At 43.2% G+C, this 22,247-nt stretch overlaps 1 protein-coding gene across 1 annotated transcript in view; it reads left to right on the top strand.

The window, feature by feature from the left end:
* The window catches only part of hltf (helicase-like transcription factor), a 94,090-nt gene that overhangs the window by 71,326 nt on the left and 517 nt on the right, over positions 1 to 22,247 (top strand). Inside the window, exons 30-38 of the mRNA XM_052018642.1 lie at positions 2,529 to 2,667; positions 4,080 to 4,215; positions 5,775 to 5,954; positions 8,231 to 8,355; positions 10,052 to 10,230; positions 12,554 to 12,679; positions 14,082 to 14,194; positions 16,450 to 16,630; positions 18,602 to 18,682. Coding sequence (XP_051874602.1) covers positions 2,529 to 2,667; positions 4,080 to 4,215; positions 5,775 to 5,954; positions 8,231 to 8,355; positions 10,052 to 10,230; positions 12,554 to 12,679; positions 14,082 to 14,194; positions 16,450 to 16,630; positions 18,602 to 18,682 — 1,260 coding nt within the window. The remainder of the gene's footprint in view (positions 1 to 2,528; positions 2,668 to 4,079; positions 4,216 to 5,774; positions 5,955 to 8,230; positions 8,356 to 10,051; positions 10,231 to 12,553; positions 12,680 to 14,081; positions 14,195 to 16,449; positions 16,631 to 18,601; positions 18,683 to 22,247) is intronic.

The following is a 22,247-nucleotide window of genomic DNA, read 5'->3' as shown; positions in this document are numbered from 1 at the left end:
GACCAGAACTGCACGCAGTACTCCAGCTGAGGACTGACCAATGTTTTATAAAGTTGGAGCATATCCTCCTGGCTCTTGTATTCGGTGCCCTAACGAAATATTCCATTAGCCTTCTTAACCACATTATCTGCACTGCCACCTTCAAGGTCTTGTTTACCATGGTCCCTCTGTTCCTGGGATCCTACCATTTATGGTGTACGTCCTAGCCTCCTCTCTACTCTCAAAATGCATCAAAATTTATCTAGAATAAACTCCATCTGCCATTTTTTTTTTCAGCCCATTTCACCAGTGCATCGAAACCACTCTGTAGCCTAAGTCTACCTTCCATACTATCGACTTCACCAACCTTTGTGTCATCTGTGAACTTGCTGATCATGCCTCCTACATCCACCTCCAAATCATTTATGTATATTACAAACAGCTCTGATCCTGGTGGAACACCACCAATGACAAGAATCCAGTCTACAAGCAACCCTCTACTATCATCCTCTGTCTCCTATTGCTAAGCCAATCTTGGATCCATTTTACCAACTGGCCTTGGATCCCATGGGTCCTAACCTTTTGGACCAGTGCCCTACGTGAGACCTTGTCAAAGGTCTTGCTGAAGTTCATGTAAACCACATCTACTACACTGCTCTCATCAATACAATTTGCCACCTCCTCAAAAAATTCAATCAAATTGGTAGACAGGATCTGCCTTTGACAAAGTCATGATGAGTGGAGACATGAGAGACTGCAGATGCTGAAATCTGGAGCAACAAACAAGATTCTGGGGAAACTCAGTGGGTCAGGCAGCATCTGTGGAAAGAAATGAACAGTCAACTTTTCTGTCTCAACCTTAAATGTCGACTGTCAATTTCCTTCCACTGATGCTGCCTCACCCACTGAGTTCCTCCAGCATCTTGTTTGTATCTCCGTTTATTCCCGGCCTTTCCAAGTGATCATTAATCCTGTCCCTCAGAATTATTTTTCCAATAACTTCCCGACTACTGATGTTGGGCTACTGCCCTGCTTGAAAAGGGGGAACATATTTGCTGTCCTCCATCTAGTGCCTCACAAAAGCCTTAAAAATCTGAGTCAGAGCCCCAGCAATCTCTTGCCTCCCACAGCAGCCTGGGATAAATCTCATCTGGCTCTGGGGAGTTATCCATCTTTAAGCCTGCTAAAGCTTAAGATGAAGATATCAACCATCATTGCCATTAGTAGAGGAGATCCCATGTGCATTTAAGCACAGAAATTCAGAAGTTGCCCTTTAAAAGTTGGTTAAAAGGTAAAGCTTTTTATTTCCTGCTTCTCTGTCTGTGGGAACCCTGTGGTGTGGTGGGCTGTATACAGTCTGCCTGCTGTCATCCCTGCTAGTTGTGCCTTCCAGTAATCGGTTTATTATTGTCACATGTACCAAGGTACAGTGAAAAACTTTGTCATCTGTTCAGATCATTTCGCAACAGCAGTTCATCGAGGTAGTACAAGGGAAAAGCAATGCAGAATTTAGTGTTACAGTTACAGAGAAAGTGCAGTGCAGGTACACAATAAGGTGCAAGGCCTTAATGAGGTAGATTGAGAGGTCAAGAGTCCATTTTATCATAGTTGAGGTCCGTTCAATAGTCTTACAACAGCAGGATAGAAGCTGTCCTTGCGCCTGGTGGTACGTGCTTTCAGGGCTTTTGTATCTTCTGTCTGATGGAGATGGTAGAAGAGAGAAAGTCCAGTTGAAGGGGTCATTGATTATGTTTGCTGCTTTTCTGAGGCAGTGAGAAGTGTAGACAGAGTCCATGGAGGGGAGGCTGGTTTTCATGATGTGCTAAGCTGTATCCATAACTCTCTGCAGTTTCTAGCCGTGATGCATCCTAATTGACTTTGGAAAGATGGCATTCTCAGCACAGAGCTCCATGTTAACTTAAACTTATGTAATTGATATTTGTCATGTTTGCAACGTACTGTGCTGCTACTGCAGAAAGCTTATTTTCATGGCATTTATTTGGACAATAAACTTGAACTTGAACTTGACTTTGACCTTGAATCAGATCCTTATGGGCAGCTTTCTTCAGAGACAAGTGCCATTGCTTTGCTGTTCACAGTAAAATCTAGGCCATTGCATTAGTTTATGTTATGCTAATATCCCCAGAGGACATAAATTTAAATTAATTAAAAGTGAGTTTCAAAGAGATACTTGAAAGATTGAATAATAGGCCATGGAAGTTATCAAAACCAAAGACTTGAGTACTTTTAAAATGAAATTAGGTGCTCTAATCAGAGGGTCAGATTGCTAAGGGAACTTAGCTTTTAATATGCAGAATGTTTATTTTTATGTATTTTATATTGGCAGTAAAAAGATAATTTCTGAGACAATTATCTTGTGATCTAGAGTCCCAGTTTTTAATTTTCCCTTTTTAAAAAATATTGTGAACAAATTACTATGCTGTATTGCTACGCTGAAGCTATTTAGTTGATAAATGGTTTAGTGTTCCCCAGTGGAAAACAATGAAATTTTGTTCTTTGCAGTAATTATTGTTAACTTGCTCTGACAGAGTGGAAGTGCCAGCCCGCTGCACAAAGTGAACTGGCTCCGTGTGGTACTGGACGAGGGTCACACCATCCGAAACCCAAATGCCCAGCAGACTAAAGCAGCACTCACTCTGAATGCTGAGAGAAGATGGGTGTTAACAGGTAGAGCTGGGAGATGTGTACTGTGGAAAGGATCTGATTATTGATTGGGAAGAGTATTTTTGATTGGATTTGGGATTGCAATAGCGATCTTGCTATCAAGTGCTCTCCACTATTAAAATGTGGACCAAACAGAAATTTCTATGACCCCTCTGTGCAGTTAATTATCTAGATCATGAAGTAGTGGTCCAGGGTGCCCTGATGCTCAAAGTTGCACACAAGTATCATGCCAAGGTATATGCCATAAAAGTGCAGTGAGCAGTGTAAAGTCTACTTTCCTGATGCACACTAAACTTGTCAGGAAGGGTTCTCGCTCATCTTTTCCAGCGTAATTAAATCTTTAATGGTGCAACAAGTCTCGACAATTGACAAGCAACCACTCTGGCACTGTAAATGAATCTTAACTTTGGATTTTAAATTATTGAATTAAATATTCTAACATGCTGTTCCTGGTACAGATTATGCTCGACTCTCTAATAGTTATTCTGATTGCTTAAGGTTGCCCTGGTTCATATAGGTCTCAGATGCTCTACAGAGACCACTGCACCTTTTGGATTATGGGTTGACATAATAGGCAAAAAGTCCATTGTTAAGTGTCTCTGGGAAGGCAATGTTCATTTGAACAGAAACAAATCAAAATTTCTGCAATGGAACAAAGAGAACTCCGAGAACTGGAGGTCTACTTGGCACATTACCATCTATGGGATAAGGTGGATAACAATCAAGACCAAAGGCAGCTTTTATTGCCTCCTCCCTCAACCTTCCTCACTAACTCTCATCTTCAAGTAAATGTTATAACTGGTAAAGAGGAAAAACTTGTGTGCATCAAATTTACTTTGATAATTCTGTGGTTTCATACATTCTCATGAATAAACTGATGGAATAATCTGCCTTTTGAACATGATGTGAAGAGTCACTTATGGCAGAGAAGGAGGCCATTTGTCCTATCAAGTCCATGCCAACTACATGTAAAGTTGGGCCCAGATGTAAAGAGATTTTGGGTTCATTTGATCTCAGAGTATCAATTAACTGTCTCATGATGAAACCTCATTCAATGAACCTCTTAATGCACCTCTCTTGTGGTGCCACAATGAAATGGTATACCTGATCATGTACTCGAGGTCTGTTGTAGAACTCAATTTCAACATAGTTCTGAGCCTGAACATTCTGCCAGTGCCTGAACATTCATTAGGAGTTTTTTTTTGGAGGCCTTGGCTGTTCCACTTCTTTTATACATTCATTAATTCTGTTAGAGTTATGATATCAGCTCTGTCCAAAGTCTTCCAGTAAGCCAGGATTCCTGTATAATAAACTAGGATCTGCATAATTTTACTATTTTCAAAGCAACTTTGAATGCAGATCAAGCGGTGTTTTGTAAGATTTGCAGCTGTTAATTCAATATAATTCTGCTGCAGGCACTCCAATTCAAAACTCCTTGAAGGATCTGTGGTCCATTCTTTCATTCCTGAAGTTGAAACCATTTACAGACAGACAGTGGTGGCATCGGACAATTCAACGCCCCGTAACCATGGGGGACCAACATGGCCTCAAGTAAGTATTCTTGAAATTGAATTGGGTGGGGATAGAGGGAAGGAAATCTTCAGTGGGTAAAGGCTATGTGGAGGGAAGGGGAGACTGCGTATGTCTTCAGAGCAGAGGAGTGGCCTAAAAGTCAACTGGAGTTATCAGAGGATGAGACCATAGAGATTTTTAAAGACTTGGGGGGGAGGGGGTGGTGGTGGGGGTGGGGTCGGGGGGGGAGGTGGGGAGGAATGTTCAAGGATAGACATCCAGTATGGTTTTAAGGAGAACAAGGCTGATGATCTAATAGATTAGTGCTTGATTGCTTTAGTGTAGCAAGCTGGAATTGGGGAGGGTTGATGAAGAAAAGGGCTGGGAATTAGTCAAACTGGAAGGGGACATTTTCACTTGGGGTGTGCTTTGACCTGTTGCTTTTTCTGTAACCAAACCATGCAGCGTGAATCATCAGGTGGTGTGTGATGGAGCAGGTTTAACCTTCTAACTTCCTTGAGTGCAATGAGATCTGGGAGCAGATCACTTCTGGGTGATCCACTTCCATGGTCATTGTCCATACTTCCACATTGGGAGAATTCCAGATTAGATCTCATAATAACAAAACGTCACAAATAAAATGAAAAAGAGAATTTGGGAGCCATTTAATTTGCAGAGTTTGAAATTTCTACCACATGGAATATTCAAGGCAAATAAGGAACAACAGGAGTAGATGGTCAGTTCCTCGAGCATGCCCCACCACTCCAAGAAATCATGATTGATCCAAGCCTTGGCACTCCTCCTGTTTTCTCTCCCCTTATCCCTCAACTCCCTTGAGTTTAAATGTCCATTGATCTCTTCCTTCAGTGTATTCACTTATTCCGCCTGTGCAGGGTAGAGAATTGGAAAGGGTAGAGAATTGGAAAGAGTCACGACCCGCTGAAAGAAGAAATTCCTTCTCATCTTCGTCTAAAATGGGAAACTTTCCCTCAGGATCCACCCTTCAATCCCCCTTAGGTTCTTGTATGTTTGAGTAAAACCTCCTCTCCTCCTCCTACACTCCAGTGTGTGTAGGCCCAACTTGCTCAACCTTTCTTCATGTGTCAACTCCTCTATCATAAAGTAATACAGCATGGAAACAGGCCCTTCGGCCCAACTTGGCCATGGTGACCAAGATGCCCATCCAAGCTAATCTCATTTTCCCACATTTGGCCCATATCCCTCTAAACCTTTCCTATCCATGTACCTGTCCTAATGTCTTATAAGTGTTGTTATTGTACCTGCCTCAACCACTTCCTCTGGTAGCTCGTTCCATATACGCACCAGCCTCTGTGTGGGGAAAACTTGCCCCTCCTGTCCCCTTTAAATCATTCCCCTCTCAGCTTAAACCTATGCCCTTTAGTATTTGATTCCCTTTCCCTGGGGGAAAAAGACTGTGTCCCTGTGAACTTTCCTTGCACTGCCTCCAATAGAACTATATCCTTAAAAATGGAGACCAAAACTGTACACATCTCCACGTCTCCATGCTTGTTGGTGTACCTAACCATATGGACACGAGAAGGCTTCCTACCTCTTCTGTTTGTGTGTTTATTCCTCAGACGGCTACAAGCATTGATAAACAACATCACCTTGCGAAGGACCAAAACCAGCAAAGTAAATGGCAAGCCTGTAATCGAGCTGCCGACACGCACGGTCTTTATTCAACATATCACGTTATCCGACGAAGAGAAGCAAATATACGAATCTGTGAAGAATGAAGGTCGGGCCATCATTGGCAGGTGAGGCTTTGAAGGGATCCCAGATACTCAGGAGAGTGGGTGCAGAATAATATTGTCGCTTTACCACGTTTTGTTCCCTGTAAGGCCTTGTGCATTTAAGATACTGATCTTTTATTTGCATTGTAACTTTAAGCAGTGAAATGGCAAATTTTTGGGAAGGTTGCCATTTGTAATTGCATGCATACCTAATGCAATATATTTTCCAGATTGGCTTTGTTTTCCTACTTATGGGAATTACAAGGAAAGGACAGCAATTCAGAGAATGTCTAAATCAGAGATGCAAATAACCAAGAACCCATAGAAATGGAGGTCTGCAATTTGTCAACATATTTTCAAGGCAAACTGAATAGAATCATACTGGTTGGAAACAGACCCTACGGCCCACAATGTCTGCACTACCATCAAGTACACATTTGCACGAATCCCACTTAATTCTCCCCACTTTCCTATCAACGATCTCCAGATTCTACCTCTCACCTACACATCAGGAGCAATCAACAGTGGCCGATTAATCCACAAACCCACATTGTTGGGATGTGGGAGGAAATCGGGAGCACCCTGGGGAAACTTGCACAATCAAAGGGAGAACATGCAAATACCATGGTCATGGCATTGAGTACGGGCAGGCACGGTAGTGTAGCGGTTAGCGTAACACTTTACAGCACCAGTGACCCAGGTTCAATTCCGGCCACTGTTAGGAGTTTGTACATTCTCCCCGTGTCTGCGTGGGTTTCCTCTGGGTGCACCGGTTTCCTCCCACATTCCAAAGATGTACGGGTTAGGAAGTTGTGGGCATGTTATGTTGGTGCCGGAAGAGTGGCGACACTGGTGGGCTGCCCCCCAGCACATTCTCAGTAACACAAAAAGATGCATTTCACTGTGTGTTTTGATGTACATGTGACTAATAAAGATACCTTAAAAGTTGGGAAGTCATGTTGCACCTGTATAAAACTTTGGTCAGGCCACATTTGGAGTATTGTGTGCAGTTCCTTAAGGAAGGACGTAGAGGCTTTGGAGAGGGTGCAGAAGAGGTTCACCAGCATGTTACCTGGATTAGAGAGTGTTAGCTATAAGGAGAGGTTAGACAAACTAAGATAGTTTTCTCTGGAGCTTTAGAGGCTGAGGGGTGACCTGAGAGAGGTACACAAAAGTAGATAATCTTTTTCCCCAGAGTTTAAAATGTTAAATTCCACAAGGCATAGCTTTAAGGCAATAGATGTGCGAGGCATTTTTCCTTTACACAGAGGATGTTAGATGCCTGGAATGTTCTGCCAGTGGAGGTATTGGAAGCAGATACAATAGCAACATTTAAGAGGCATTAGATGGGTACATGAGCAGGCAAGGGGATGGAGGGATATGGACCATGGGCAGGCAGATGGGATTAGTTTAAAATGGCATCATGGTCAGCACAGACAACATGGGCTGAAGGGCCTGTTCCTGTGCTGTATACTCTACGTTAGAGGGATTATGTCAATTCAACTGCATTTTATGGCCCTCTAACAAAAATTCTTTTTGATAATCATTTCCATTTGCCCATTATGCTCTAAATCATCACCTGAGTCTACTCATTTTACGTTCCTTTTAATTGCTGGGGACAGATGACAGGCTGTTTGCTTCTAATTATTTTTGTACTTATTTCTAATGCTTTAACAAACCTGAGGTGCATAAATAAGGTAGATAGTAGGAAACTTCCTCTTAGCAATGCTGTGTAAAATGAGACTGCCTAGATTTAGGTAAAAGGGTAGGAAGTTTAGAGAGAATTTTTTTTCACCCAGAGGGTGGTTGGAATCTGTAACATACTGTTTGAGGCAGAGACGAGCTCTAGACAAGAAGTACCTAGACAAACATAGAACATTGCAGCTCAGTACAGGCTCTTCAGCCCACGATGTTGTGCCGACATTTTATCCTGCTCGAAGATCTGTCTAACCCTTCCCTCCCACATAGCCTTCCATTTTTCTTTCATTCGTGTGGCAAAGACAAGCTCTTGAATAGCTGAGGCTATGGACTAAGTGCTGGTTATAGGATTAATATTGATGGGTTCTTGATGGTTGGCATGGACACAGTGGGCTGAAGGGCTTGTTTCTGTGCTTTATGATTCTATGACTCTGTCTTCAGTTGTTCTGGCTGTCTTTGTTGTTCTCTGTCATTGCACATATTAGGAACATGGTGTGTTTTCAGTCACTGGGGCGTTCATCTCCTAGCTATAATTACATTGCTGCTTTCAGACGACTGTGTTCCCAAGGGTCGATGCTTATCTCCATTCCAACATTTTTCAGATATTTCAGTGAAGGATCTGTTTTCACACATTACGCCGATGTTCTGGCAATCCTGGTCTGGCTGAGGCAGCTGTGCTGCCATCCGCGTCTATTTGCAAACTCTTCAGCTGTTATGGGCTCTGCAGGTAGGAGCATCTCCCTGATGGATTTTCACCCGTGAAATGGGAGACCACTTAAGACATTTCTTTCTCCAATCTAATTAAAGCCCATGAGTTTGTGGCAATGTGGTGGAATTATTCAGCAGGTCAGGCAGCATCTGCAGTGTTTTGCTTTTGGCAGTGTGGTAACTACTTGAAGAAATGAGGGAAGTGTTTAGTGGTGATCCTTGGTGATCAGTCTAAGGACCACTAATCTTTTTGATTTAATATGAATGACGTGGTCTTGGCATAATTACAAAGTTTGCAATTGATACTAAATTCAGAAGCGCTGCAAATATTCTGCAAGAGAAAGCAACACTACTGGAGGACACACAAACAGAAGTTACTGCAGTGGCTGGAAACCTGAAACAAAAACAGAAAATGCTGGAAATGCTCAGCAGGTCAGGCAGCATCTGTGGAGGGAGAAACAGTTATCATTTCAGGTTAATAAAGGTATGGATAGATTGATGAAATGGACAGACACAAGTGCTGCAGTTTGGAAGGAAGAATGAGGAGAAGTTTAAAAACAAAATCAGATGTTACACTTTAAGAAGTGGAGTGCAAAGTACAAAGACTGGAGGAGTTTGTAAACTCTTCTTTGAAAGACGTTAAAATTACAAATCAGGCTCTTTGAAAAGCTGAAGGCCTACTCCAGTTCTTAGACTGCAGAATATGTAGAGATTGTGGCCAAATTATGCAACTTTTTTATATTTTAGAATGTTGGCAGGTCACTTAAATGAATTAGTTAACTATCTAATGCTGTTCAGCCTACCAAGTGCAGCACAAACAAGCTTGAAGAAACAATATACAGTGAAGCTCCAATAATCTGGCATCTAATAGTTTGCAAATCCTGATGGTCCTGCATCTGTCTCGCTCATTTATCCGGGGTGTGAGCTGGGGATCAGAGTGCTAGCGGGATGTGTTGCCAGAGCCGGGGTCCGGAGAGCTTGTATATTTCCCACTTCCTTTAAATTCGCCAGGTTCACTGGAAAATTTACTATACTACTGTGTAACATGTAAAACGAAAGGTGCAGTAAAAGTTTGCTTGATTATTAATAGGAGTAACATCCAATAGTCCAGAAGAACTGCTAGTTGGGCACCACCAAAGTCCCTAGGGTGCTGGGTTATCGGAGTCTTACTGTAAACATCTTGGTTTCTGTATCAGATTAATATCATTATGATAATGCAATCATCTAAACTAATAATTCTCCAAATAGATTTATTTCTTAAACTCTTCAAATATATAGCATCCAAGTACGCTGGCTCAATCAGAAGCAAAAGCAGAAAATGTTGGACACACTCAGCAGGTCAAGCAGTGTCAGTGGGGAGAGGAACAGAGCCATTTGAGGAAGCATCCATGATTTGAAGCCTCGACTGTTTCCCTCCCCCTTATAATAATATTTGACTGACTATGTGCTTCCAGCAATCTCTGTTTTTGTTTCAAATTTCCAACTTCAGTTTTTGCTGCAAAGATTGGGTTGGAGTTTGCACAAATAGTTACAAGGGTTGATTATTTCTGATCATTTTACTAAATTAGAATCAATATATCGTCTCCCAACTCTCTCCCCCCCTCTCATTTTTTTCACTGTTTGTCACTCCTGCTTTTTCTCTGTCCTTTCCTTCCCCGTCTTGCCCCTCTTCCCTCTGTCTTGCCCCTTTCTCATTTGCTCCCTTTCTCTCGTAGACAGTGCCACTCCTGATGAACTGAGAGAGAAGTTGGTGAAGAAGATTAAACTAGTTTTGAACTGTGGCTCTGATGAAGAGTGCGCTATCTGTCTGGAGTCACTAACCTTTCCTGTAATTACACACTGTGCCCATGTCTACTGCAAACCATGCATCTGTCAGGTTATTCGAAATGAACAGGTTAGTACATAAACTTGTCTGTACTTTGAGGGTTTTTGGAGATTTCTATGAGAGCTTATGTTAACTTTGTTCTAATAAATTCTACTGGGTTTCCTTGATTGTGTGCTATAACTTCAATGAAAATCATGTTCAATTATTCATCTTGGGACGACAGCCAGTCTTATGAAGTTGTGTCTTGAGTATTTAATGTTTCATTTCCACAATATCAGTATAAAGTGGTTTTGTTTTGTACAGTTGTAATGGGTTCTCCTTGTTCTTGGTTTGTAATATAGAATTAATTGTTTATCTTTCGTGGCCATGAGGTAAGCCTTCTTGGAGTAACTTGGAGTTGAGTAGTTCACTGCGCTACTTCTGATGGAAGGAAGGATAATGTGGAACTGAAGTCATTTGCTGACCTGAATGGGGAGGGGTGCCTGCTTTCTTCTCTGAAGAACACTTCTCTGAAGGGTTTTTAAAATAATCAGCATCTCTCACTAGTGGTTGTCCACAAATGATCAGGAGAAACTGGTTGGATAAAGAACCAAACCAGAAATGAGAACTTCTTACCATTTACCTACATGGTCTGGTATTCATTGTCTGAGAGGGAGGTGGAGGCAAATTCAGTGGAAACGTTAGAAAGGGAGTTGGAAAAGGGAAACAAGATGCAGAAGATTGGGACTGATTGGATGACTCTTTCCCAGAGATGATGGGCCAAATCTCTGCCACCTGGAGAATTTGATGATCAGTCGAACCCTATCTCTGATTTGTACTGCAATGCTTAACAGCCTTATGAAGCAGAGCGCCCATTATATCAATGCAATAGTTGTGGCCCAAATTCAGCTGTAGACTACTTGTTTGAAATAAGGTCCTGTGCTATTTCTCTGTAATCATAATCTCAATGATGTCATTATAATTTAATAATTGTTCAGATAAATGTGAGGTGTTGCACCTTGGTAGGACTAATGTCAAGAGACCCTTAACAGTGTTGAAGAGCAGAGAGACCTTTGGGTGCAAGTCCATGACTCATTGAAAGTGGCTACACAGGTAGATACGGTGGTTAAGAAGGCTTATGAAATGCTTGCTTTCATTGATCGAGGTATTGAGTATAGGAGTCAAGAAGTTACGATGCATCTCTATAGAAATCTGGTTAGGCCGCATTTCAAGTATTGCATGCAATTCTGATCACCTCACTATAGGAAGGATATAGAGGCTTTAGAGAGGGTGCAAAGGAGTTTTACTAGGATGCTGCCTGGATTAGAGGGCATGTGCTATCAGGAGAGGCTGGATAAACTTGGGCTCTTTTCTCTGGAGCGGTGGAGGCTGAGGGGTGATCTGTTGGAAGTGTATAAAATTATGAGGGGCATAGATAGGGTGGACAAGCAATATCTTTTTCCCATTATTGAGCGATCCAATACCAGAGGGCATGAAGGTGAGAGGGGGTAGGTTCAGAACAGACATGAGGGGTATGTTTTTACTGAGAGAGTAGTGGATGCCTGGAATGTGTTGCCTGATAATTGTGATGGAGGCAAATTCATCGGGGTCTTTTAAGAGGGGCTTGGATGGGCACACGAATGAGAAGAAGATGGAGGGATATGGGCATTCTGTAGGTAGGAGGGAATAGCTATGTCGGCACAACATTGTGGGCTGAAGGGCCTGTTCTGTGCTGCACTGTTCTATGCATGTTAAATGCAAAGTCATCTACTTTGGAAGGAAAATATGTTAAATATTTATGTAAACAATTTTTAAAAATGATTGACACAAATTCAGTCACAACTCACTGTGGGAGATCATTTGTCTTTACTAATGATGAGAAAGAGACTTGAAAAGTGGTATAATTTACTGGAGCAAGGGGCTTTCTTTGATCTTTTCCAAACTGGGGACATTTTTAGAATTAAGTGCACTACATAAGGTATAAAATGACAACAACCTGCAGAGGTTGAACAAGTCCTCTATAGGAAATCTGTATGGAAGTCTATAAACAAGGCCCTTCCTACTTTCTTGCAGCCACTGATGTGTATGTATTGTGGTGTTGATGCTGTGATCTTAAAAGTTGCCTGTATTACTTGGAAACACCTTGTTTAATGGTAACATGAGAATGGCGACTGATAGCAAACAATTGTTGAATGACCCAATGATCGGGAAGTAATGTGTGAATTATTGGTGTGTGTTTTACTCTGACCTGTGTCTCGCTGTGTAAGTGACTGAATTTCAGGGGGCCTGTATCATCAACATATTGGGAAATTGTTTATCTGTGTGAACAGAGGTGCTTTACATTGGTTGTGTCTGATCAGTGGATGTTTCTTGCTGTGCTTGTCTCCGCTTTCTTCCTGCTTGCCTCTGATAGCCCACTGCCAGGTGCCCCTTGTGCAGGACAGAGATCCGAGTGGAACAGCTGGTGGAGTGTCCCCCTGAAGAGACGGATTCGGCACCGCTTGACAAAACCCAGCAGGCCTGGGTCTCCAGCTCAAAGGTGAGTCGGAAGCCTTGCATATTTGCCGACCATTTGTGCGAGAGATGCACTGATGTTATGAAAGGATTCCACCAATGTCATCTGTGGAATGTGGACCTCAGCTTTATGGAAAAGCTGGCTGTTGCAACGTTTATGATCTAACAGAGAGCTCTCTTCTTTTTTTTACTGAATTTGACAGTAAATGACAGTTGTGTGCTCAAATATAATCCCAAAGAGACCGGCTGGATCACCAAATTTGGGCAATTCAGCCTGTCGCGACTTTGGGATTATAGTTGAGCAATGTACTTGCCATTTACAGTTGTTGGAGGGGGAAGTGCAGTTGGAAGGATTCCACTGTCCAAGAGAATTTCAATCTAAAACATTTGAGGGCAGGAAATGTCTGGAATGCCATATGTGATTTCAGTGTGCTTCCATTAATACAGAAATGGCCTCGTAATAGGAATTTTTTATTTACTTTGAGAGTGGGAATTCTGGTTTGATGGTGAGTTGCACTGAAGCTCCTGAGGAGGACAGAAAACTAAAATATGTAGGATTCCTTTTCATTTGTTCTGAAGGCATTGTACCTTGTGCCTTGCTTCACATCATTCCACAAGACCATAAGATATAGGAACAGAATTAGGCCATTTGGCCCATTGAGTCTGCTTTGCCATTCAATCATGGCTGATTTTTTTTTCCATCCCTATACTGCTTTCTCCTCATAACCCTTAACCCCCTCACCAATCAAGAACCTATCAACCTCTGCCTTCAATACACCAATGACTTGGCCTCCACAGCCCTCTGTGGCAATGAATTTCACAGATTCAACACTCTCTAGCTGAAGAAATTCCTCCTTATCTCACTCCTTTTGACCTGCTATAGTATACAGGCAAAAAGGTTACCATGTTTTGTTTGGACTGATAACCCACACAGCACATTAACTGAAGTGTCATCAAATACTTCTAAGCTGTCAGGATGAATGCTGTGGTGTGTTTACTTTTTTTTGCCATGTGCAGGTATCAATTTTGATGATCCTACTCCCTCTGTGAACTTGGATTCCCTGATTTAATTTTGTACTTTAATTAATCTTGCTTCATAAAAGCACAGGACTTCCTGAGTCTTTTTTTTCTTTTTCTCCACTGATGATAATTCTGTCATGATGATAAATTGCTGTTTGTATTCAAATTCATGGGTCAGAGATTTTTTATTTTACAATTATGCACTGATCCAAATGCAGACTTTGACAGGTATAGTGAGCATATCTTTTGATGGAGAGGACTCTGTACACCCAGGAATTATTTGGAGGGATGGGGACAGTTTGAAGAAAATGCTGCCATAACGAGTGACAGTTCTGAAAGCCTTCAGAAAAGTATTTCAGTGCATCAGCTGATACTGACCTAGATAATTTTGCTGTTTCCCTTTGTAGGTGGATGCCCTGATGCATTCCTTGATTGAACTTCGAAAGCAGGACCCCACCATTAAGAGTTTAGTTGTCTCTCAATTCACAGCCTTTCTTACTCTTATCGAAACTCCTCTGAGGTAGGTGAAATAATGTGCATTCATTCCTTTTTTTTCTTTCTTGAACTGGGAATAATAAGTGACTGGTAAGTCTGTTGCATCTCCTCTGTTGGAAGTCATTTTTAGGTATGGGAACCAAAATTATGTTCCAAGGCCCCATATCTTTGTAGTAATAAGTCTTTATTTTTTGGAGTCAAATCCTCTTGTAATGAAGGCCAACAGACCATTTGCAGAGGTTGAAGGAGCAGGAAGAGGGGACGTTATTGGTGATTCTCTGGCACTGGCTGTGTGGAAAGGAATGGAAGTAGGAGGGTGCCATCTCCCCCAGCTAGAGCACTGCAGGAAGGGCTTGGCAAATCGTGGTAGCATCATCATGAGTTGCAGACAGAATTACAGGTTAGCTTTGACATAATTGTCACACATTAGTGACACAGCAACACACACAAAATGCTGGAGGAACTCAGTGGGTCGGGCAGCATCTGTGGAGGGAAATGAACAGTGGACATTTCAGGCCGAAACCCTTCATCAGGCTGAAGTGTCGACTGTTCATTTCCCTCCATAGATGCTGCCTGACCTGCTGAGTTCCTCCAGCACCTTGTGTGTGTGTTGCTCCAGATTTCCAGCACCTACAGCCTCTCTTGTGTCTACATTGTGACACAGCATGGATGGAAACCAATTTGAAGGGAATGAGATAAGGAATTCCAGGTATGTTGTTTCTGAGTAGGAGGCCACAACCTGTTCCAAGTCTCAGGAGAAGTTAATTATAATCCCCCCAGTGACGCGCTGGTAAATCTTACTGTCATTGTGAAATAAGTTTGCTTCTAACTAGTGAATATGAATAATGCATTGTAAATATGAATAATGCGATGTGTTGCGGCTATTTGCAGTTATCAGAAAGCTTGTGATGTTTATTTGATACCTGTCAGGGGAAAAAGGTCCTATGAGGTTCCAATATTAGATTCTTGTTGGTGTAATCAATTCCCCAAAAGATGGTGCTTTGAAAGTACGTGTCATAGTTTGGATGCCAGTGGCAGTGTGGGTATTGGGTCAAGTTGTACCAGAGGGAACTGAGTTGGATTGATGTTTCATTGGGAGATATCCCATAAAGGTGGACTTAAAAAAGAGAAATAGTTTAATACAATCTTTTAACCTATAACGGTTCTTGATGTCCTATAAATTTCCTTATGACATAAAAGGAGGCGATATGAATCTCTCCTGGCTCACACAGCAATTCTGTTCCTCTCACCAGTTTTCTCTGAAACCTATTCCCCCCACATTCCCGTCAACTACCACCCCCACCTCTACCCACACCAAGACCTTACCACCCACCCACAGACTTGGGGCAGTTTACATTGGCCAATTAACCTCCCTACCCGCATGTCACCTGGATGTGGGAGGAAACCGGAGGAAACCAGAGCACCCAGGGGAAACCCACGGGGTCACAGAGAGAACCTGCAGACTCCACACACTCGGCACCCGAGGTCAGGATTGAACCCAGCTAGCCGGAGCCGTGAAGCAGCAGCTTTACCAGCTGCGCCAGTGTTCCACTCACGGTTGTACGAAGAATTGTACTTTAACTAGAGACATGAGCCTGCCTTTAAGTCAAAGCTAAATGCAAATTAGAGGCACATCACCTCATATTCCACTTGGGCAGTCTCCAACCTGGCGGCATGAACATCGAATTCTCCAACTTCCGGCAACTGCTCCCCCTCTGTCTCTTTTGCCTTTTTTGCTCTGTCTCCTCCTGATCCAACTGGCCCCCATCACCCTCTCTTTCCCCTTCTCCATCTGCCCGTCACCCACACACTCCTCACTAGTTCCTCTCCCCCACCTCCCTCCCTTTATCCCATGCTCCACCTTCCTCTCCGATCAGATTCCATCATCACTTATCACCTCCCAGCTTCTGACATCATTCCCACTCTCCCCCTCCCCACCCCCCACCCCCATCTGCCTTTCACCCCCCTCACCTGGATCCACCCATCACCTACCAGCTCTTGCTCCACCCGTTCCCTCCACCTTTTTATACCAGCCATGTCCCACTTTCTTTCAGTCCAGATGAAGGGTCACAACCCGAAACGTCGACTGTCCATTCCCCTCCATAGATGCTGCCTGACCCGCTGAGTTCCCCCAGCATTTTGTGTGTTGTGCTTTAATTAGGTCAGCTTTTCTACCAGGCTTCAAACTTGTGCATTGGTTGGAGTTAAGGCATGCTCCAATCCAAGCGGCAAAATTGAATAGAACTGGATGATGTGTACATCCCTGCTTTTGTTTTGCAGACAAGAAGGCTTCACCTTCACCCGCCTGGATGGCTCGATGCCGCAGAAGCGAAGGATAATCGCCATCGAGTCCTTCCAGAGCAGCAGTCCGGGCTCACCAACCATCATGCTCCTCTCGCTAAAAGCCGGTGGAGTTGGACTGAATCTCACAGCAGCTTCCCGAGTATTCCTCATGGATCCTGTGAGTAGTAGGCGAGCAAACTTTAGACCCATCTACTTAAAGAATTCATGCAGCTGCAGCCTTTGTACACCAGTTTAACATCTCCTAATGGGTAGTTCCTGTCACTCATGCTCACTATAAGATGATACTGTTTATCCTTATTGACCAACAGATCCTGAATTTCACCTTGCTTCCTACCCAAGTGAATGTTAACAAAATAATTAGAGATTAGTTGGGGAATCCTTTTTACAGTTGGAAGCTGTGGCGTTTGATAAGGTGCCATAAAAGATTTATCCATAAGATAAGGGTCCATGGATTTGGGGCGAATGTATTAGCATGGATAGAGGATTGGTTAACTGATAGAAGGCAGAGAGTTGGGATAAATGAGTGTTTCTCTGGTCGGCAGTTAGTGGTGAGCGGGGTGCCGCAGGGGTTGGTGCTTGGCCCACAACTGTTCACAATATACATTAACGATTTGGAAGGGGGGACAGAGTGTAGCGTACCTAAGTTTGCTGATGACACTAAATTGAGTGGAAAAGCAAATTGCGCAGAGGATGCAGAGAGCCTGCAGAGAGATATAGATAGGTTAAGTGAGTGGGCAAGGGTCTGGCAGCTGGATTACAATGTTGGTAAATGCGAAGTCATCCACTTTAGAAGGAAAAATAGCAGATCAGATTATTATTTAAATGGTGAAAGATTGCAGCATTCTGTTGTGCAGAGTGACTTGGGAGTGCTTGTGCATGAATCGCAAAAGGTTGGTTTGCAGGTACAACAGGTTATCAAGAAGGCAAATGGAATGTTGGCCTTCATTGCTAGAGGGATTGAATTTAAAAACAGGGAGGTTATGCTGCAACTGTACAGGGTACGGGTGAGGTTGCACCTGGGGTACTGTGTGCAGTTCTGGTCTCCTTACTGGAGAAAGGATATACTGGCTTTGGAGGTGATGCAGAGGAGGTTCACCAGGTTGATTCCGGAGATGAGGGGGTTAACCTATGAGGAGAGATTGAGTTGCCTGGGACTAAACATGCTGGAATTCAGAAGAATGAGAGGGGAATCTTATAAAATTATGAAAGGGATAGATAAGATAGAGGCAGGAAGGTTGTTTCCACTGGCAGGTGAGATTAGAACTAGGGAGATTAGATTCAGGGGAATAGATTTAGGATGGAGATGAGGGGAAACTGCTTTTCCCAGAGAGTAGTGAATCTGTGGAATTCTCTACCCAGGGAAGCAGTGGAGGCTACCTCATTAAATATATTTAAGACACAGTTGGATAGATATTTACATAATAGGGGAATTAAGGGTTATGGGGAAAAGGCCGTGGACTCAGATCCACCTACCTGCCATGATCTTACTGAATGGCAGACAGAGGCTCGATGGGCCAGATGGCTGACTCCTGCCCCTATTTCTTATGTTCTTATGACAAAATTCAGCAAGCAAAGTTTTATCCAAATCCAATAGCAGCATTGCTTGAGGAAACTGTAGGACATAGGTTGTGGGGTGAGAAAAGTTATTTGTGAGTAAATCTAACTTCCTTCTGAGTTTCCTGTGTAAACTGGATGACTGGGTCTCACCCTGAGATCCATTTATTCCACTCTGCTGTTGCATCTAGAGGGAAGATTAATAAAGGTTTTCAAGGGCATGGAAGGAGGCCCTTCGGCCCACTGAGTCCCTGCTGATCATTAACTACCCATTTACACTAATCCCATTTAATTCTCCCCACATTATCATCAATGTCCCCTGCTGACCTACACACTAGGTACAATTTACCGTGGCCAATTAACCTACCAACCCTTGAGTTTTTGGGATATAGGAGGAAACTGAGCGACCACACAGTTGCAGGAAGAGCGTGCAAGCTCCACGCAGACAGCACTGGAGGTTGGGTTTGAATCCGGAGCTGTGAGGATTTTGTGGGAAGCAGTCTTGTTCTCCACTGCTAGGGTTTGTAATAACTGTGCTCCTCCAGCAGTGCTGTCATTTATCCATGTGTCCTAGGCTTGGAACCCTGCTGCTGAGGACCAGTGCTTCGATAGATGCCACAGGCTGGGCCAGACCAGAGATGTCGTCATCACTAAGGTAATCACAATTCCACTTCAGACGGTCAAAAGGAAAACAACCATTCACTGAAGCCACTCGGGTAGTCTGCATGAAAACCAAAGAAACTGCAGACATGGGGAATCTGAGATAAGTGCTGAAAACATCCAGCAGGTCAGGCAGCATCTGTGAAAAAAGAAAGAGTTAATGTTTTGGTCTGAAACCCTTCGTCAGAACTGGGTGTTAGTTTTCGGTAGGAGAGAAGGTGGGGTGGGGTGGACAGAGAGCACCTTTTTCCCCAGAGGGCACCCATTTAAGGTGAGTGGAGGAAACTTTAAGGGAGATGTCAGAGGTTTTTGTTTACACAGAGAGTAGTGGGTGCCTCGAACGCACTACCGGGGATGGTGATGGAGGCTGATACAGTAGGGCCATTTAAAAGACTTGGATAAGCACATGGATGTAAGAAAAATGGAGGGTTATGCGCTGTGTAGGAGGGAAGGGTTAGGTTGATCGTGGATAAGATATCTTTATTAGTCACATGTACATCGAAACGCACAGTGAAATACAGCTTTTGCATAGAGTGTTCTGGGGGCAGCCCGCAAGTGTCGCCGTGCTTCCGGCGCCAACATAGTATGCCCACAACTTTCTAATCCATATGTCTTTGGAACACCCAGAGGAAACCCACCCAGACACTGGGAGAACGTACAAACTCCTTACAGACAGCGCCGGGAATTGAACCCAGGTCACTGGCGCTGCAAAGGTCGGCACAACGTTGTGGGCCAAAGGGCCTGTACTGTTCAATGTAACAAAGGAAATACCTCTGATAGGGTGAGACCAAATGGGTTAATGTGGCAGTTAGAAGCTGATTTGGTAGTTTGCATGGTGTCATAAACACTGATATCTACACTGGTGTTGACTGCACGTCCCTGATGATCCAGAGATGCAAGTTCAAACCCCACCATGCCACTGAAATGCAGTTAATTAAATAACACAGAATTAAAAAAAAAACTAACATCTTTGAAGTTACAGGGTTGCTGTAAAAACTTGTCCAGTTCACTAATACCCCTCACACAAGACAATGTGGTGCTCTTTCCCAGACTGGAATTTATTTGACTCCAAGCCTACAGCAATGTGGGTGACTCTTAATTGCAAGCCCCTCCATCCAAGGGCATTTAGAGATGGGCATTGTTTGCAGGCCTTGCCAGCAAGGTTCACATCCCAGAAATGAATTTTGGTAAAAGACACTTTAAAAAGTAGCAAGAGCTGAAAAGTCATTGACTGACTCCATTTCTCCCTCTGTAGATGCTGCCTGAGCTGATGAGTGTTTCTGGCATTTTCTGTTTTCTCTTTGTTAGATAGTTAATTGTTTTATTATTGTCACATGTACCGAGATGCAGTGAACAGCTTTGTTTTGCATGTCATCCATAGCGATCATTTCAAGACGTAAGTATATCGAGGTAGTGCAAAGGGAAAAGCAATAACAGGATGCAGAATGTAGTGTTACAGTCACAGTTACGGAGAAAGTGCAGTGCAGGTAGACAATAAGGCCACAATGAGGTAGATTGTGATATCAAGAGTTCGGCTTTATTGTACAAGAGGTCTGTTCAAGAGTCTTAAGGAAGCTGTCCTTGAACCTGGTGGTGGGTGTTTTCAAGCCTTTGTATAAGGTATCTTTATTAGTCACATGCGCATTGAAATACCCAGTGAAATGCATCTTTTGCGTAGAGGTCTGGGAGCAGCCCGCAAGTGTCGCCACACTTCCGGTGCCTATGTAGCATGTGCACATCTTCCTAACCCGTACGTCTTTGGAATGTGGGAGGAAACCGGAGCACCCGGAGGAAACCCACGCAGACATGGGAAGAATGTACAAACTCCTTATAGACAATGGCCAGATTTGAACCCGGGTCACTGGCACTGTAAAAGCATTACACTAACCGATCTTCTGCCCGATGGAAGGCAGGGGAGGAGAAGAGAGAATGACTAGGGTGGGAGGGGTACTTGATTACGTTGGCTGCTTTCCTGAGGCAGCAGGAGGTGTAGAAAGAGAGGGGGAGGCTGGTTTTTGTGATGGACTGGGCTGTGTCCAGAATTCTCTGCAATTTCTTGCAGTCTTGGGCAGAGCAATTGCTATACCAAGCTGTGATGCATCTGGAGAGGATGCTTTCTGTGGTGCATCTGTAAAAGGATTTCCAGCATCTGCAATTATATTGCTTCAACTTTAACATGGAGCCTCTATCCAGCCTTTACAAGCAGTTGTAATAGTGCCTGTGTCACTACTTGAAAGAGAAGAATGGGCAATAAATGTTGGTCTTCACAGTGCTGCCCACGTCCGGTCAATGAATGCAATACTCTTTCTGTTTGTGTCACTTCTTAAAAGCTATTTCTTTGACAAAACTTCTGGTCACTTGACTTGATACTTCTGCAGCTTGGTGTCAAAATGTGTACGATAATCCTCCATAGCACCTCAGGTTATTTTCATTACTGTAAGGACGCTATATAAATGGAAGGTGTTGTTGCCCACTGCATGTGGGCATAGAATCGCAGCTATCTTTCCACATTGTAATGCTGAGCTCACCAGGCTCAAAGAACCGCAGCCAAAGACCACAGATACTTCCGGTGGGGACAGAGTAGCACCGGGGCCATCATCCTACACAAGAACCAAGAGCAGGAGGAGGCACTTTGGCCCCTTGAGCCATCTCTGCCATTTGATCCTCTCTCTCAGCTCCTGTTCTAACCCTTGATATCCAGAAATCTATTGATCTCTGCTTTGAATGAACTCAAAATGATTGAGTCTCCTCAGCCCTCAGGGTCAGAGAATTCCAAGTGAAGAATTTTCTCCTTATGGAGGTGCTATCGTACACAGTTTGACACCAAGCTCAAGTCAAGTGACCAGAAGTTTTGTCAAAGAAATAGCTTTTAAGAAGTGACGCAAGCAGAAAGATTATTGCATTCAGTCCTAACTGGCCTGCCCCTTATTCTGACTCTGTGGCCCCAAGTTCCAGATGGCTCAGTGTCCATCCTGTTGATCCCTTTAAGAGTTTTGTAGATTTCAATGAGATCTTTTCTCAGCTTGAGAATGCAGTCCCATTTTACTCGATCTCTCCTCATATGACAGACCTGCCATTCTGGAAACTGGTCTACTTTATCTCTGTTGACCTCCCTCTGTGGCAAGTATTTTCTTTATTAGATGAGACCAGAACTGTACACCATACTTAAGTTGTAGTCTCGCCAAGGTGCTGTATAATTGCAGGAAGATATCTTTATTAAGAGAGGATTTGAGGACAAGAGTAAAGGCCAACATATCATTTACCTTCCGAATTATCTGCCATCCCTGTATGTTAACTTTCAGTGACTTGTGTACAAGAATGCCTAGGTCCCTTTAAACATCAACACTTTCCAATCTGGAACCATTTTTTTAAAAAAAAGTTTGTTTTGTGCATCATATTAAGTAAAAATAAAAATGTATTTTAGCACCTGTAGATTTGGCTACTGTCCTCTAGTGACTGAGAAGGAGAGCAGAATGTTTGCAGCTCTTTTTTTAATATGACCTTCTTGCTTTATGTTGGGAATTAAATTCTTCATTCTATTAAAGCTGATGTTAGTTTGC

The sequence above is a fragment of the Pristis pectinata genome, chromosome 6, assembly GCF_009764475.1.
Source record: "Pristis pectinata isolate sPriPec2 chromosome 6, sPriPec2.1.pri, whole genome shotgun sequence".
In the NCBI taxonomy this organism is placed as follows: domain Eukaryota; kingdom Metazoa; phylum Chordata; class Chondrichthyes; order Rhinopristiformes; family Pristidae; genus Pristis; species Pristis pectinata.
This window is presented reverse-complemented; position numbering and strand designations above follow the sequence as displayed.